Below are 13,003 nucleotides of genomic sequence, written 5' to 3'. Positions count from 1 at the left end.
TTGCACACAAGCAGCCCAGGGCATACAGTCACGCTCTGCTGGAATGAAGCAACTGCGGAGTTTGGCAGCCCCCTGGGTGTCTGAGCAGCCCTGTTTAGGATTTGCTCTGCTCACCTCTATGGAGGAAGAGAAAGCTAGAAAAGGTGCCCTAAACATAGACTGCTTCATCTCAACATGGCCAGCACACCACAGCTGGTGGGAATCCCACTCAGTGGTCAAAACACAACAAATAAGAAAGTAAATAAGATAGTACTCAACCTCAGTGCGTGGAGCGTGCACACTCTGCTGGATGGCATTGGGGTGGATGGGCTGGAGAGGGGAGCTGCAGTAGTCGCTGGGGAACTAGTTCACTGCAGTGTGGATGTGGCTGCCCTCAGTGAGGCACGTCTAGAAGACTGGGGCCAGCTCATGGAGCATGGTGGTTGTACCTTCTTCTGGAGTGGGCATAGCAGCACTGAACGGCAAGAGGCAGGTGTTGGATTTGTAAAGTCCCACCTCACCCAGAAATTTACCAAACTCCCGGAGGGCATCAACGATTGCCTGATGACACTTCAGCTCCCACTTGGAGGCAAGAAGAACACAACGTTGATTGGCGCTTATGCTCCCAGAATAGATGAAACACATTGCTGAGGCTCAGAAGAAATGAGCTGCACAGAGAGCTCAAACTATCGCCACCCCCACTACAGCACCTACCCATGCATGCTCGACATGTGGGCGTACCTTCAAAGCCTGGATTGGCCTCATCCGTCACCTCCGGACCCACAACCACTATCCACCAAATTGAAGTTTATTTGTATTTATTTGAAGTCATGGTTGTTGTAGCAGTGGGGGCGTGGTCAAGCGGCAGTCTGTGAATGGAGGGCGGAGTCAGGGAAGGTAAGTGGCAGAATCACTGCACCTGATGTGAGTTAACCTGTGTTTGTGTGTCTTCCCCAGTGACCGCGCCCTATAAAAGGAGAGAGAGAGCAGAGAAAGGGAGCTCTCTCCCGACCCGAATGCGTGCGTGTGTGTGTGTGTGAGAGAGAGTGAATGAGCTGAAAAGCCACACATATCATTAAAAATAAAAGAGTTTCTGAGAACTCAGTTCTGGCCTGCCGTGCTTCTGTGCTCCACCCACCTGCTCTGGTTCTACAGTCGTCTTCAACCCCGAAGGACGAACATCATCATACAGTGTTTTATTAAACTTTACTCATTACCACACTCCCTCCAAATTTGAAATTGCATTACGACTACAATTAAAATTGTGTGTGTGTGTGTGTGTGTGTGCGCAGCTGAAGTTAAAGGAGGAGTTGGTATGTGAATCAGCTTTGGGTCGGTTTGGGATGACCCTAGCTGCTGTAGCAGATCTGAATGGAGACCAGCTTCAGGATTTAGCTGTTGGAGCTCCACTTGAAGACAATCACAAAGGAGCCGTTTACATTTACCTCGGCAACCAACAGCACGGCATCCGCTCCCAATACAGCCAGGTACAACTCCAAACACACATACATGGGACGCACAGCTTATACAGTAAATTTTGAATTTAATGCATTTGTGTGTGTGTGTGTGTGTGTGTGTGTGTGTGTGTGTGTGTGTGTGTGTGTGTGTGTGTAGAAAATTATGGCAAGTTCCATCTCTGAGAATCTTCAGCATTTTGGTTTGGCGATTGATGGTGTGATGGATATGGGGCAGGATGGTCTGACGGACATCGCAGTTGGAGCACAAGGGACCATTTTGCTCTTGAAGTATGACTTACTTCCCAAATAATTTCAAACACACAGCTCTGTATTTCGAGTTGAGACCAATGTGCAGTGAGGACATGAAATTGCTCCTGACATTGAACGTTACACATGTGGGGCATTTTGCAAGTAAATTCTTATTTGATTCTGATCATGAACTTGATTCTGATCTTGAAGTACATTTTTCTTGAGTAATATCAGCATGAGCAAGGAGCAGTAAATCCAAACGGTGTGAACTCCATGCAGGTGATTTTAATAACCTGAATGTACTTGTAACACTTCAGGGTTTCAGGAGACTGAAGAGGTTTCGACAGGTGGATGAATTCACTGGCATTTATTTTCACTTTTGCTTTTCAGCATGGCGTTTCCTTTTTATTTTCAGGTCTCACACTGAGAGACACACACATCAATCATACACAGGCATACACGTAGCTTTCAACTTTTTTTCTCTCTCCTTCTGGTTATAAACCATGAACACAGGTGGGAGTCATCACACATCACCTGCTGATTCAACCTGCCTCCTCTCTGTCCACAGCTGACACTCAACCACATCCCCAGCACCACATACCCCCACCACACAACTCAGGCTGTGGAGCCATCCAACATACAGTTGTGGTCAGAAGTTTACATACAGTGACATGAATGTCATCTTGGATATGAATGTCATGGCAATATTTGGGCTTTCAGTAATTTCTTTGAACTGTTCTTTTTCTGTGGCAGAATGTACAGCGTACATCTTTAATAAAAAAAAACTAGAATTTGGGCCAGCACGGTGGTGTAGTGGTTAGCACTGTCGCCTCACAGCAAGAAGGTCCTGGGTTCGAGCCCCGTGGCCGGCGAGGGCCTTTCTGTATGGAGTTTGCATGTTCTCCCCGTGTCCGCGTGGGTTTCCTCCGGGTGCTCCGGTTTCCCCCACAGTCCAAAGACATGCAGGTTAGGTTAACTGGTGACTCTAAATTGAGCGTAGGTGTGAATGTGAGTGTGAATGGTTGTCTGTGTCTATGTGTCAGCCCTGTGATGACCTGGCGACTTGTCCAGGGTGTACCCCGCCTTTCGCCCGTAGTCAGCTGGGAAGTTTTAATTTTCTTGGAGTTTTTTTAAATCAACACAAGGTCAAAATTATATATACAGGGTCAAAGATATACATACAGCACACCTAATATTTGGGTACAATGTGTCTTCGCAAGATTCACCTTGACCAAACATTTTTGCTTACCATGAACAAGCTTTTGGCAGAATTCTGGTTGGATATTTCATGACTCTTCATGGTAGAATTGGTAGAGTTCAAGTAAATTTGTTTTTTATTCTTGGCATGGACTCGACTTATAAGCACGGTCCATATTTTTTCAATACGGTTGAAGTCAGGACTTGTTAAGTCAGCTTAATGTTAACCTGCTTTATCCTCTTGATCGCTGGGGTGCTTTGCTAGACGTTAAAATGCCCTATGCCTGCGTTGTTTTGGGCTGCTCGAATCAAACAAACTGTGAAACTGATAAAAGTTTCTTCCGGGTTCCCTATGACGTGATGAAGGGTGAAAGAGCAAATCATTTTACCAAAAGACAACGAGAAAGGTGGCTCTTGAACCTTTCACTGCAATGGAGGGGAGCAGTGTCAAAGAACGCTCGAGTTTGCAGTGATTACTTTGTGAAAGGTTTGTAAATTCCTCTGATTTATTTCATTTGGATTCACAAATCACTTTTCTCACCATTAGGAGATGCTTAAGTTCTCAGATGTGTTTTTATTTACTGTTTGATCATGGTCGCCATATTGTAAACCAATGCATATGTTTTCACTTTATCAGGAAGTCCTAGCAATCTTTACAAGGACGATGATGTAGGTTTGGCTCCTACACTGAACTAGAGAGATAAGATAATTGAGACAATCCACGTAAACATAAAAGCTGAGCTCACAAGTTAACAGCACAAAACTTCTTCCCCAGCCATGCAGTTACAGTGAGCCGTGATAACTTCTCCATCCTGTTTTACCAATACCCAAGTCTTTGAAGGGGTTTCTGTGGATCTTTGTGAATTATTTACCTCGAAGAGAAGAGCAGGGAGGATTGAGAATCGAGCAGCTGTGGTTTGTTTACACCCAATACTAAAACGTGTAGCATCCTAGCAATCATCACAAAGATGTGTACAAAACCCCAGAAATGCCTACTTACCCAGGCATAAACATTATAGGACTTATCTTGTAGTGTATTGATCCCCAGATCTTTAACCCAGCTGCATATAAAAAGTTGTTCGCCTCCGTGTTCTTCCAAGTTTTCATCTGTTTGTCCATGTAGAATGATATTTGCAGCATGAGGTAGTGTGAGATGCTGGAGAACTCAATGGATGGATGATTTTCCAGCTCATAGGAAAAATCCTTCTTTAATAATGTGTAAGGCGCTATCCCATTGCAAAGAGTAACTTTCTGAAGGTATCTCGACTGTGCATTAGCCTCTAAACTGTGAAAATAGTTGAAGATGGTTTCACTAGCTCTCTGCATAACGGCAGCCAAATTGGTTTGCCTGACCACCACTTTATTCACCAGAAGTAAACTTGCAAGTAAAAGTTACGTGACTGAATACAACCTATTGCCCGAGCCACAGGAACCTCCTCCATGTTTTAGGAGACTGAGGAGGTATATCTGACATTCACCTGTCCTCATTGTTGACTTCTCTGATTCACTGTGTGACCTCAAAGGGTCCTTGTCGCTTCACGAGTAATTTATACCTTGTCGTGGGTAGTAAAGTGAGCATTTTATCTCCAAGTCCAAATTCCTGTAGCTCAGCTGGGATTGCAAGTTCTCTTGTGTTACATGACTCAATGTGTGGAATTTTGCTCTTACACTGCAAAAAATGATATCTTTGCAAGTGAAAATATCTTAAATAGTTGAAACAATCTAACATTTCCTATTAGAAGAAAACAAGACACCAATTCTGAGATTATTAAACTTAGTTCTAGATCGCAACCAACTTATTCTAAGATGTCTTATCAAGTAAAAAATATCTGTCCATGCAGCAAGATCATTTCACTAGTATTAAGTAATTTTCTCCTCAAATTCAATTTTAAATTTTTTGTAGTGTAACGGGAGAGGGTGCTTTTGGTGGCTTCACCAGCTGACAGTCGTAACATGTTGCATACTGCTTGCGAACATTGCTGCAAATGCCCAGCCAGTAGAAACGGGCTGAGACAATTCAGTGTTTTATCCTGTCCTAAATCCCCAGCCAGGGGATCATGAGGAGCTGCAAGGAACAGAAGTTCCCTTATGACTCTTCAGGACCAACAACTGGGACATCTCTTCTTTGGTTTGAGTGTATTTGAGTGTTTGAGTCTCCTGCATTACTTGATATATCTTTAATAACTGCTGGTTCAATCTGCCTTCCCTCAGTCCACAGCTGATAATCAACCGCACTCCTGCTGCCACAGCACTCAACTCTAAATACAAGAAACTTTCCTTATGTAATTGTTGATGTAGCTTTTGGACTAATTGATGTGGTTGTTTCTCTCAGATCTCGGCCAGTTGTGTCTGTCTCAGCAAATCTCAGATTCTCTCCCTCTGAAATCAACCTGAATGACTTTGAATGCCTTGGCAACTCTGAAAATGCAACTGCCATCATTACTCTCAGCACCTGCTTTAATATTGCAGAGGCCACCAACAGCAAAGGTATGATCACCTGGAACACAGGTACACAAGCACACAGCATACACACTGCATACAATATACACTAGGGGTGCCATGCAGTGTCATTAGCTGTATTTGTAACTGTATTTAATTAGTGCTCAAACTATTCTGTTCCTTTATTCGGGTTTACACTAGAAGTGCAAATGGTCCATACATCTGGATGGCAACCGTGACCTATTTCTCAACGTCACTCATTAGGAAATTGTTGAATTGTTTTGATAAATTTGGGTACTTGTTTGTGAATGTGTATGTATAATAAAAAGAAATTCGCATGTTGGCTTGAAAATATGAAGTTTCACTTCTCGTGTTGAAAAACTCACCATTTTCATGCGAAATACATCACGGATCTGAGTGACATATTTCCTGATATTTCACTCCAATCAAGTCACTCTCAGTGTTTTCCTACTGACTAGATGTGTGTTGTCAAAATGGCGAACCAGTTCAAAATTAAAATTCTTTTGATTAACTTGCACGTTTTTTTGTGGACATGTGCATATAATAAAGAACATTACACGGTGGCATGAAGATAGGAAATCTATCTTCTTGCATTGAAAATATTTTCACTTGTTCACTTCACTCACTCATGATATATACATTCACCACTTCACACTACTGTATAATGTCCTCTATACATGTTCCATATGTTATTTCATAGTTTTGATGTCTTCAGTATTGTTCAGTAATGTAGAATATAATTTCCAGAAAACCTATACAGTGGTGCTTGAAAGTTTGTGAACCCTTTAGAATTTTCTATATTTCTGCATAAATATGACCTAAAACATCATCAGATTTTCACACGAGTCCTAAAAGTAGATAAAGAGAACCCAGTTAAACAAATGAGACAAAAATATTATACTTGGTCATTTATTTATTGAGGAAAATGATCCAATATTACATATCTGTGAGTGGCAAAAGTATGTGAACCTCTAGGATTAGCAGTTAATTTGAAGGTGAAATTAAAGTGTGTTTTCAATCAATGGGATGACAATCAGGTGTGAGTGGGCACCCTGTTTTATTTAAAGAACAGGGATCTATCAAAGTCTGACCTTCACAACACATGTTTGTGGAAGTGTATCATGGCACGAACAAAGGAGATTTCTGAGGACCTCAGAAAAAGCGTTGTTGATGCTCATCAGGCTGGAAAAGGTTACAAAACCATCTCTAAAGAGTTTGGACTCCACCAATCCACAGTCAGACAGATTGTGTACAAATGGAGGAAATTCAAGACCATTGTTACCCTCCCCAGGAGTGGTCGACCAACAAAGATCACTCCAAGAGCAAGCCACGTAATAGTCTGCAAGGTCACAAAGGACCCCAGGGTAACTTCTACGCAACTGAAGGCCTCTCTCACATTGGCTAATGTTAATGTTCATGAGTCCACCATGAGGAGAACAATGAACAACAATGGTGTGCATGGCAGGGTTGCAAGGAGAAAGCCACTGCTCTCCAAAAAGAACATTGCTGCTCGTCTGCAGTTTGCTAAAGATCATGTGGACAAACCAGAAGACTATTGGAAAAATGTTTTGTGGATGGATGAGACCAAAATAGAACTTTTTGGTTTAAATGAGAAGTGTTATGTTTGGAGAAAGGAAAACACTGCATTCCAGCATAAGAACCTTATCCCATCTGTGGAACATGGTGGTGATAGTATCATGGTTTGGGCCTGTTTTGCTGCATTTGGGCCAGGACGGCTTGCCATCATTGATGGAACAATGAATTCTGAATTATACCAGCAACTTCTAAAGGAAAATGTCAGGACATCTGTCCATGAACTGAATCTCAAGAGAAGGTGGGTCATGCAGCAAGACAACGACCCTAAGCACACAAGTCGTTCTACCAAAAAATGGTTAAAGAAGAATAAAGTTAATGTTTTGGAATGGCCAAGTCAAAGTCCTGACCTTAATCCAATGGAAATGTTGTGGAAGGACCTGAAGCGAGCAGTTCATGTGAGGAAACCCACCAACATCCCAGAGTTGAAGCTGTTCTGTACGGAGGAACGGGCTAAAATTCCTCCAAGCCGGTGTGCAGGACTGATCAACAGTTACCGCAAACGTTTAGTTGCAGTTATTGCTGCACAAGGGGGTCACACCAGATACTGAAAGCAAAGGTTCACATACTTTTGCCACTCATAGATATGGAATATTGGATCATTTTCCTCAATAAATAAATGACCAAGTATAATATTTTTGTCTCATTTGTTTAACTGGGTTCTCTTTATCTACTTTTAGGACTTGTGTGAAAATCTGATGATGTTTTAGGTCATATTTATGCAGAAATATAGAAAATTCTAAAGGGTTCACAAACTTTCAAGCACCACTGTAAATGACAGAAGTGAAGAAACTTTTGAATGGTACTGTGTATATATACAAATTACAACTTTATTTTTTTTTTAAATATCTAACTCCTGACCCAGACACCCTGCAGAACTTTCTGAAAAGCTTTATATCTTTTTATTTTCATGGGTTATTTGGAGCAGTGTACAGAAAAAAAAAATGTCCAAAAATATCGTAGAAATATAGTTTTATTTTGAAGCACAGTAATGCAGTCTTTAGTTCAGACTACTGGAGCAAACTGCTGATGTGAAAATGAACAGTGCATTTCCAGTTTCTATAATGTTAATGATATTTATTCCATTAGCAGGGTTACCAGGTTCCAGCATCATATCAAAGATGTTCTTTAAAACTGTACATTTAAGTACAAAAAAAAGTAATTCTGTTACATCCCTAACATAGACACATCATACATTAATATTCCAGAGCACAGGTATGATCAGCTAACAGGTAACAAAGACAAACACAATAGTATCAGAAGTACCAGTAGTTTAAGCTGGTCTAGGAAGCACCATTAAGGCACTGCTGTGATAACTGTGACTATCGCTGTCCTCTCGTCCTCTCAGGGGTGGTGGAGAGTGGCCTGAATGTGTCCTTCAAGCTGAATGCTGATGCTGTGAGACAGGACAGTCGGGCATTTTTCCATAAGGAAGATAAGACGTCTAGGAGTCTGGTGAAGTCCGTGCTGCTGGACTCAAACTTTGCCTGTTACAACCATACAGTCTATATGCACGTATGTCACATCTCTCTACAACATTAAGAACCGAGATTAATATGTCCTGATGGAACGTGTTGCCTTCCTGTTGTCATGGAATTATGTACCTCGAAAGTAGCTAAAAAATATACTTACACGAAAGAGGTTGACTTAAATGCTTTTGTTGCACAGAAACAATGCAAGCATGAGTGATCCACGGACAAAAAACTGAAGTCTTGTCAGTAAACCCGCTGAAACTGTCCAAACTACAAACATGGACACCATGGATTACACTCCCCAGAACACACAGCGCCCTCTGTCTCCTGACTATTGAACTCAGCTGTCACTCATCATTCCAATTAGTCCCCCTGCCTATATAAACCTCTCTCTCACACCACTCCATTGTGAAGTATCGTTCTGCCTATATCAGTTCGTACCAAGCCTTGTTGTCTTCTGACTCTTACTTCTCTATTTTCGCTCTTTGTTTTCCCCCCTTAATGCTGATTGCCAATCACCTGATCATTGCTAGTTCTACGACTCTGATTCTCGTCTCTCGTTTTGGCTCTGTTACTGTTTGCTCCTTGTCACTCTTCTGCACATACATCCGTAAGAGCCTGCACCGTGACAAGTCTGAACTCTTGTAAACAGTTTTTAAGTCGGGTCCCTTTTTGGGAGACCCACCTTAGGACTACCCCCAGACCGCCCCAAAACAAAATGGTGGCTCCTGTTAAAATCATTGTAAAAAGACTTGAAGAAGAAGCCTTTGTCACATGCACACTCAAGCACGGTGAAATTTGTCCTCTGCATTTAACCCATCTGAAGCAGTGAGCACGCGCATGCACATACACAAGTATTGTGTCAAAACTGTATTTGACTACAGTTGTCTTGCTAACTTTAGGACTGCAGTTGTCATGAACAGTTTTGCGCTCAAGTTTCCATCAATGAAGAGTTTATAACATCAACGAAACTGACTTCATGTTAAAACCGTTATAGTCATGTTGTCTGTTGTTGCCCGGATAGGGACGGGTTCCCTTTTGAGTCTGGTTCCTCTCGAGGTTTCTTCCTCATGTTGTCTGAGGGAGTTTTTCCTTGCCACCATCGCCACAGGCTTCATCATTGGGGATAAAATTAGCTCATGTCTTAAGTCGTTCAAATTCTGTAAAGCTGCTTTGGGACAATGTCTATTGTTAAAAGCGCGATACAAATAAACTTGACTTGACAAGTGAGCAATGAGCACACACATACCCAGGGCAGTGGGCAGCTGTGCTACAGTTATGCTACAGCACCCGGGGAGCAGTTGGGGGTTAGGTGCCTTGCTCAAGGGCACTTCAGCCAAGGCCGCCCCATGTTAACCTAACCGCATGCCTTTGAACTGTGGGGGAAACCGGAGCACCCGGAGGAAACACACAGACACAGGGAGAACATGCAAACTCCACACAGAAAGGCCCCCATCAGGCTGCTGGGCTTGAACCCAGAACCTCCTTGCTGTGAGGAGACAGTGCTAACCACTACACCACCATGCCGACTTTCTTTGTTTGAAACACAGACTTCTGATTGGCTGCCCCAATATGGAAATTCTTATAGCTAAAACATATTTTTTATTGAAAAGTCCTTCTCTAGTTCCTTTACCAGACATAAACCCACTCGGTGTCTCTCCAACTTCTCTTTTAAATGTTCCTTCTGTACCTCATGATTTTGAGCACATGTCTCATAAGGCTCAGAGTCCTATAATCTGTACAATTCATCACCTTCAGTTTCTTTGGAAGCCTTATAAAGACTGATTCATTCATGTCCCCCAGTATGACACCTGTATTGTAGATGATGTTGCACCTGTTGGTAATGATATTAAGGCCCAAATCATCCAGAGCTTTAAGCATTTCTGTTGTTATCCTGTCACTTCCAGCTGTCTTACTTATTTTCAGATATTTTATGGCTCTTATAACTTCTGATGTTAAGATATTGTCTCCATCTAGATTTGGAAGTTCTGGTGGTAGTCCTCTTTCATCATTGTATAATTCACTCACATATTCTTGCTGTCAGATTGCAGGCACTTACAGATGTATGCACAGAGGAGAGCGGGGATGCAAACAGGAAGCGTAGCCAAATCAGTGAGCAAACTCATAGTCAAAGCCAGGCAAGGGTCAGTCGATCAGCGAACAGAACATCAGAGAGAGGACAGAGGCAGATAATGGGAAAACATAGCAAAAGTTCAATAACAGGAAAGCAGGTAGACTTGAAAGGCTTGGTACAACTGGAAAGACACAGAATGAAACTTCCCAGTGAGGGAGAGTCTTAAGTAGCGTTGCTGATGATTGTTAATGAGAGACAGCTGAAGTTAATAAGATGGAGACAGGGGGTGCTGTGAATCTTGGGCGTTGTAGTCTTGGGAAACCATATTTTTAGTTTGCTTTGCGTTCTGACTCACAACACCATTACTGACACTTGCCATCTTAATTTAATTTCATTTTCCATAAAGAGCATCTTTCCATTTCTGTCTCTAATACAATCACTTCCTCTCTGATTTGTTTTCTTGCCAGTCACCTCATTCACTTTATCATACATTTCCCTTGTTTGATGTTGAGCCTGCAACTGTTCAATGACATCGCATTTGTGTGAGAGATACTGTGAGATGGGCAAAGAAGTGTATGAATGTTTTATAGATTATGAAAAGGCATTTGACTGGATAAACCATACAAAACTGATGCAGTGCCTTGAAGCTATTGGAATGAAAGGAAAAGATCTAAGATTGATTAGAAATTTATATTGGAAGCAATGGGCATGTACGGTATAAGAATGCAGAATGGTCTATCAGAAGAAATACTTATAAAGAGGGGAGTGTGTCAAGGTTGTGTCTTATCTCCTTATTTGTTCAACTTGTACACAGAAGTGATCTTCAGAAGTATTGAAAATTTTGGAGGAATTAATATTGGTGGTACAACTATAAATAATCTTACATATGCAGATGACACCGTGTTATTGGAAGAAAACCAGGAACAACTGCAAAAAATAGTAGACCAAGTTAATAAGATAGGCAAAAACCTTGGTATAAAAATAAACACACAAAAAAACCTAAGACAATGGTGATCACTAAAAAGACAGATAACCCTAAAGTAGACGTACAGATGGATGGAACCAACATTGAGCAGTTAGAGAAATTTGTGTACCTGGGTCAGCTCAGAACCGCAGATGCCAAATGTGAGAAAGAAATAGCAAGAGGTGTCTTTAACAAAATGCAGGCAACCCTTATGTCACATAGAATTGGCTTAGAAACAAGAAAGAGATTATTGAAGTGTTACAGTGGTGCTTGAAAGTTTGTGAACCCTTTAGAATTTTCTATATTTCTGCATAAATATGATCTAAAACATCATCAGATTTTCACACAAGTCCTAAAAGTAGATAAAGAGAACCCAGTTAAACAAATGAGACAAAAATATTATACTTGCTCATTTATTTACTGAGGAAAATTATCCAATATTACATATTTGTGAGTGGCAAAAGTATGTGAACCTTTGCTTTCAGTATCTGGTGTGACCCCCTTGTGCAGCAAGAACTGCAACTAAATGTTTGCGGTAACTGTTGATCAGTCCTGCACACCGGCTTGGAGGAATTTTAGCCTGTTCCTCCGTACAGAACAGCTTCAACTCTGGGATGTTGGTGGGTTTCCTCACATGAACTGCTCGCTTCAGGTCCTTCCACAACATTTCCATTGGATTAAGGTCAGGACTTTGACTTGGCCATTCCAAAACATTAACTTTATTCTTCTTTAACCATTCTTTGGTAGAACGACTTGTGTGCTTAGGGTCGTTGTCTTGCTGCATGACCCACCTTCTCTTGAGATTCAGTTCATGGACAGATGTCCTGACATTTTCCTTTAGAATTCACTGGTATAATTCAGAATTCATTGTTCCATCAATGATGGCAAGCCATCCTGGCCCAGATGCAGCAAAACAGGCCCAAACCATGATACTACCACCACCATGTTTCACAGATGGGATAAGGTTCTTATGCTGGAATGCAGTGTTTTCCTTTCTCCAAACATAACGCTTCTCATTTAAACCAAAAAGTTCTATTTTGGTCTCATCTGTCCACAAAACATTTTTCCAATAGTCTTCTGGCTTGTCCACATGATCTTTAGCAAACTGCAGATGAGCAGCAATGTTCATTTTGGAGAGCAGTGGCTTTCTCCTTGCAACCCTGCCATGCACATCATTGTTGTTCAGTGTTCTCCTGATGGTGGACTCATGAACATTAACATTAGCCAATGTGAGAGAGGCCTTCAGTTGCTTAGAAGTTACCCTGGGGTCCTTTGTGACCTCGCCGACTATTACACGCCTTGCTCTTGGAGTGATCTTTGTTGGTCGACCACTCCTGGGGAGGGTAACAATGGTCTTGAATTTCCTCCATTTGTACACAATCTGTCTGCCTGTGGATTGGTGGAGTCCAAACTCTTTAGAGATGGTTTTGTAACCTTTTCCAGCCTGATGAGCATCAACAACGCTTTTTCTGAGGTTCTCAGAAATCTCCTTTGTTCGTGCCATGATACACTTCCACAAACATGTGTTGTGAAGATCAGACTTTGATAGATCCCTGTT

At 41.8% G+C, this 13,003-nt stretch overlaps 1 protein-coding gene across 1 annotated transcript in view; it reads left to right on the top strand.

The window, feature by feature from the left end:
• Positions 1–13,003, top strand: part of zmp:0000001082 (integrin alpha-D) — a 136,109-nt gene that overhangs the window by 88,734 nt on the left and 34,372 nt on the right. Inside the window, exons 14-17 of the mRNA XM_060899365.1 lie at positions 1,272–1,466; positions 1,594–1,724; positions 5,215–5,369; positions 8,284–8,450. Of these exons, the coding sequence (XP_060755348.1) occupies positions 1,272–1,466; positions 1,594–1,724; positions 5,215–5,369; positions 8,284–8,450 (648 nt within the window). The remainder of the gene's footprint in view (positions 1–1,271; positions 1,467–1,593; positions 1,725–5,214; positions 5,370–8,283; positions 8,451–13,003) is intronic.

Source organism: Neoarius graeffei, chromosome 18 (assembly GCF_027579695.1).
Source record: "Neoarius graeffei isolate fNeoGra1 chromosome 18, fNeoGra1.pri, whole genome shotgun sequence".
In the NCBI taxonomy this organism is placed as follows: domain Eukaryota; kingdom Metazoa; phylum Chordata; class Actinopteri; order Siluriformes; family Ariidae; genus Neoarius; species Neoarius graeffei.
The sequence above is the reverse complement of the archived record's forward strand: the minus strand, read 5'-3'. Positions and strand labels throughout refer to the sequence as shown.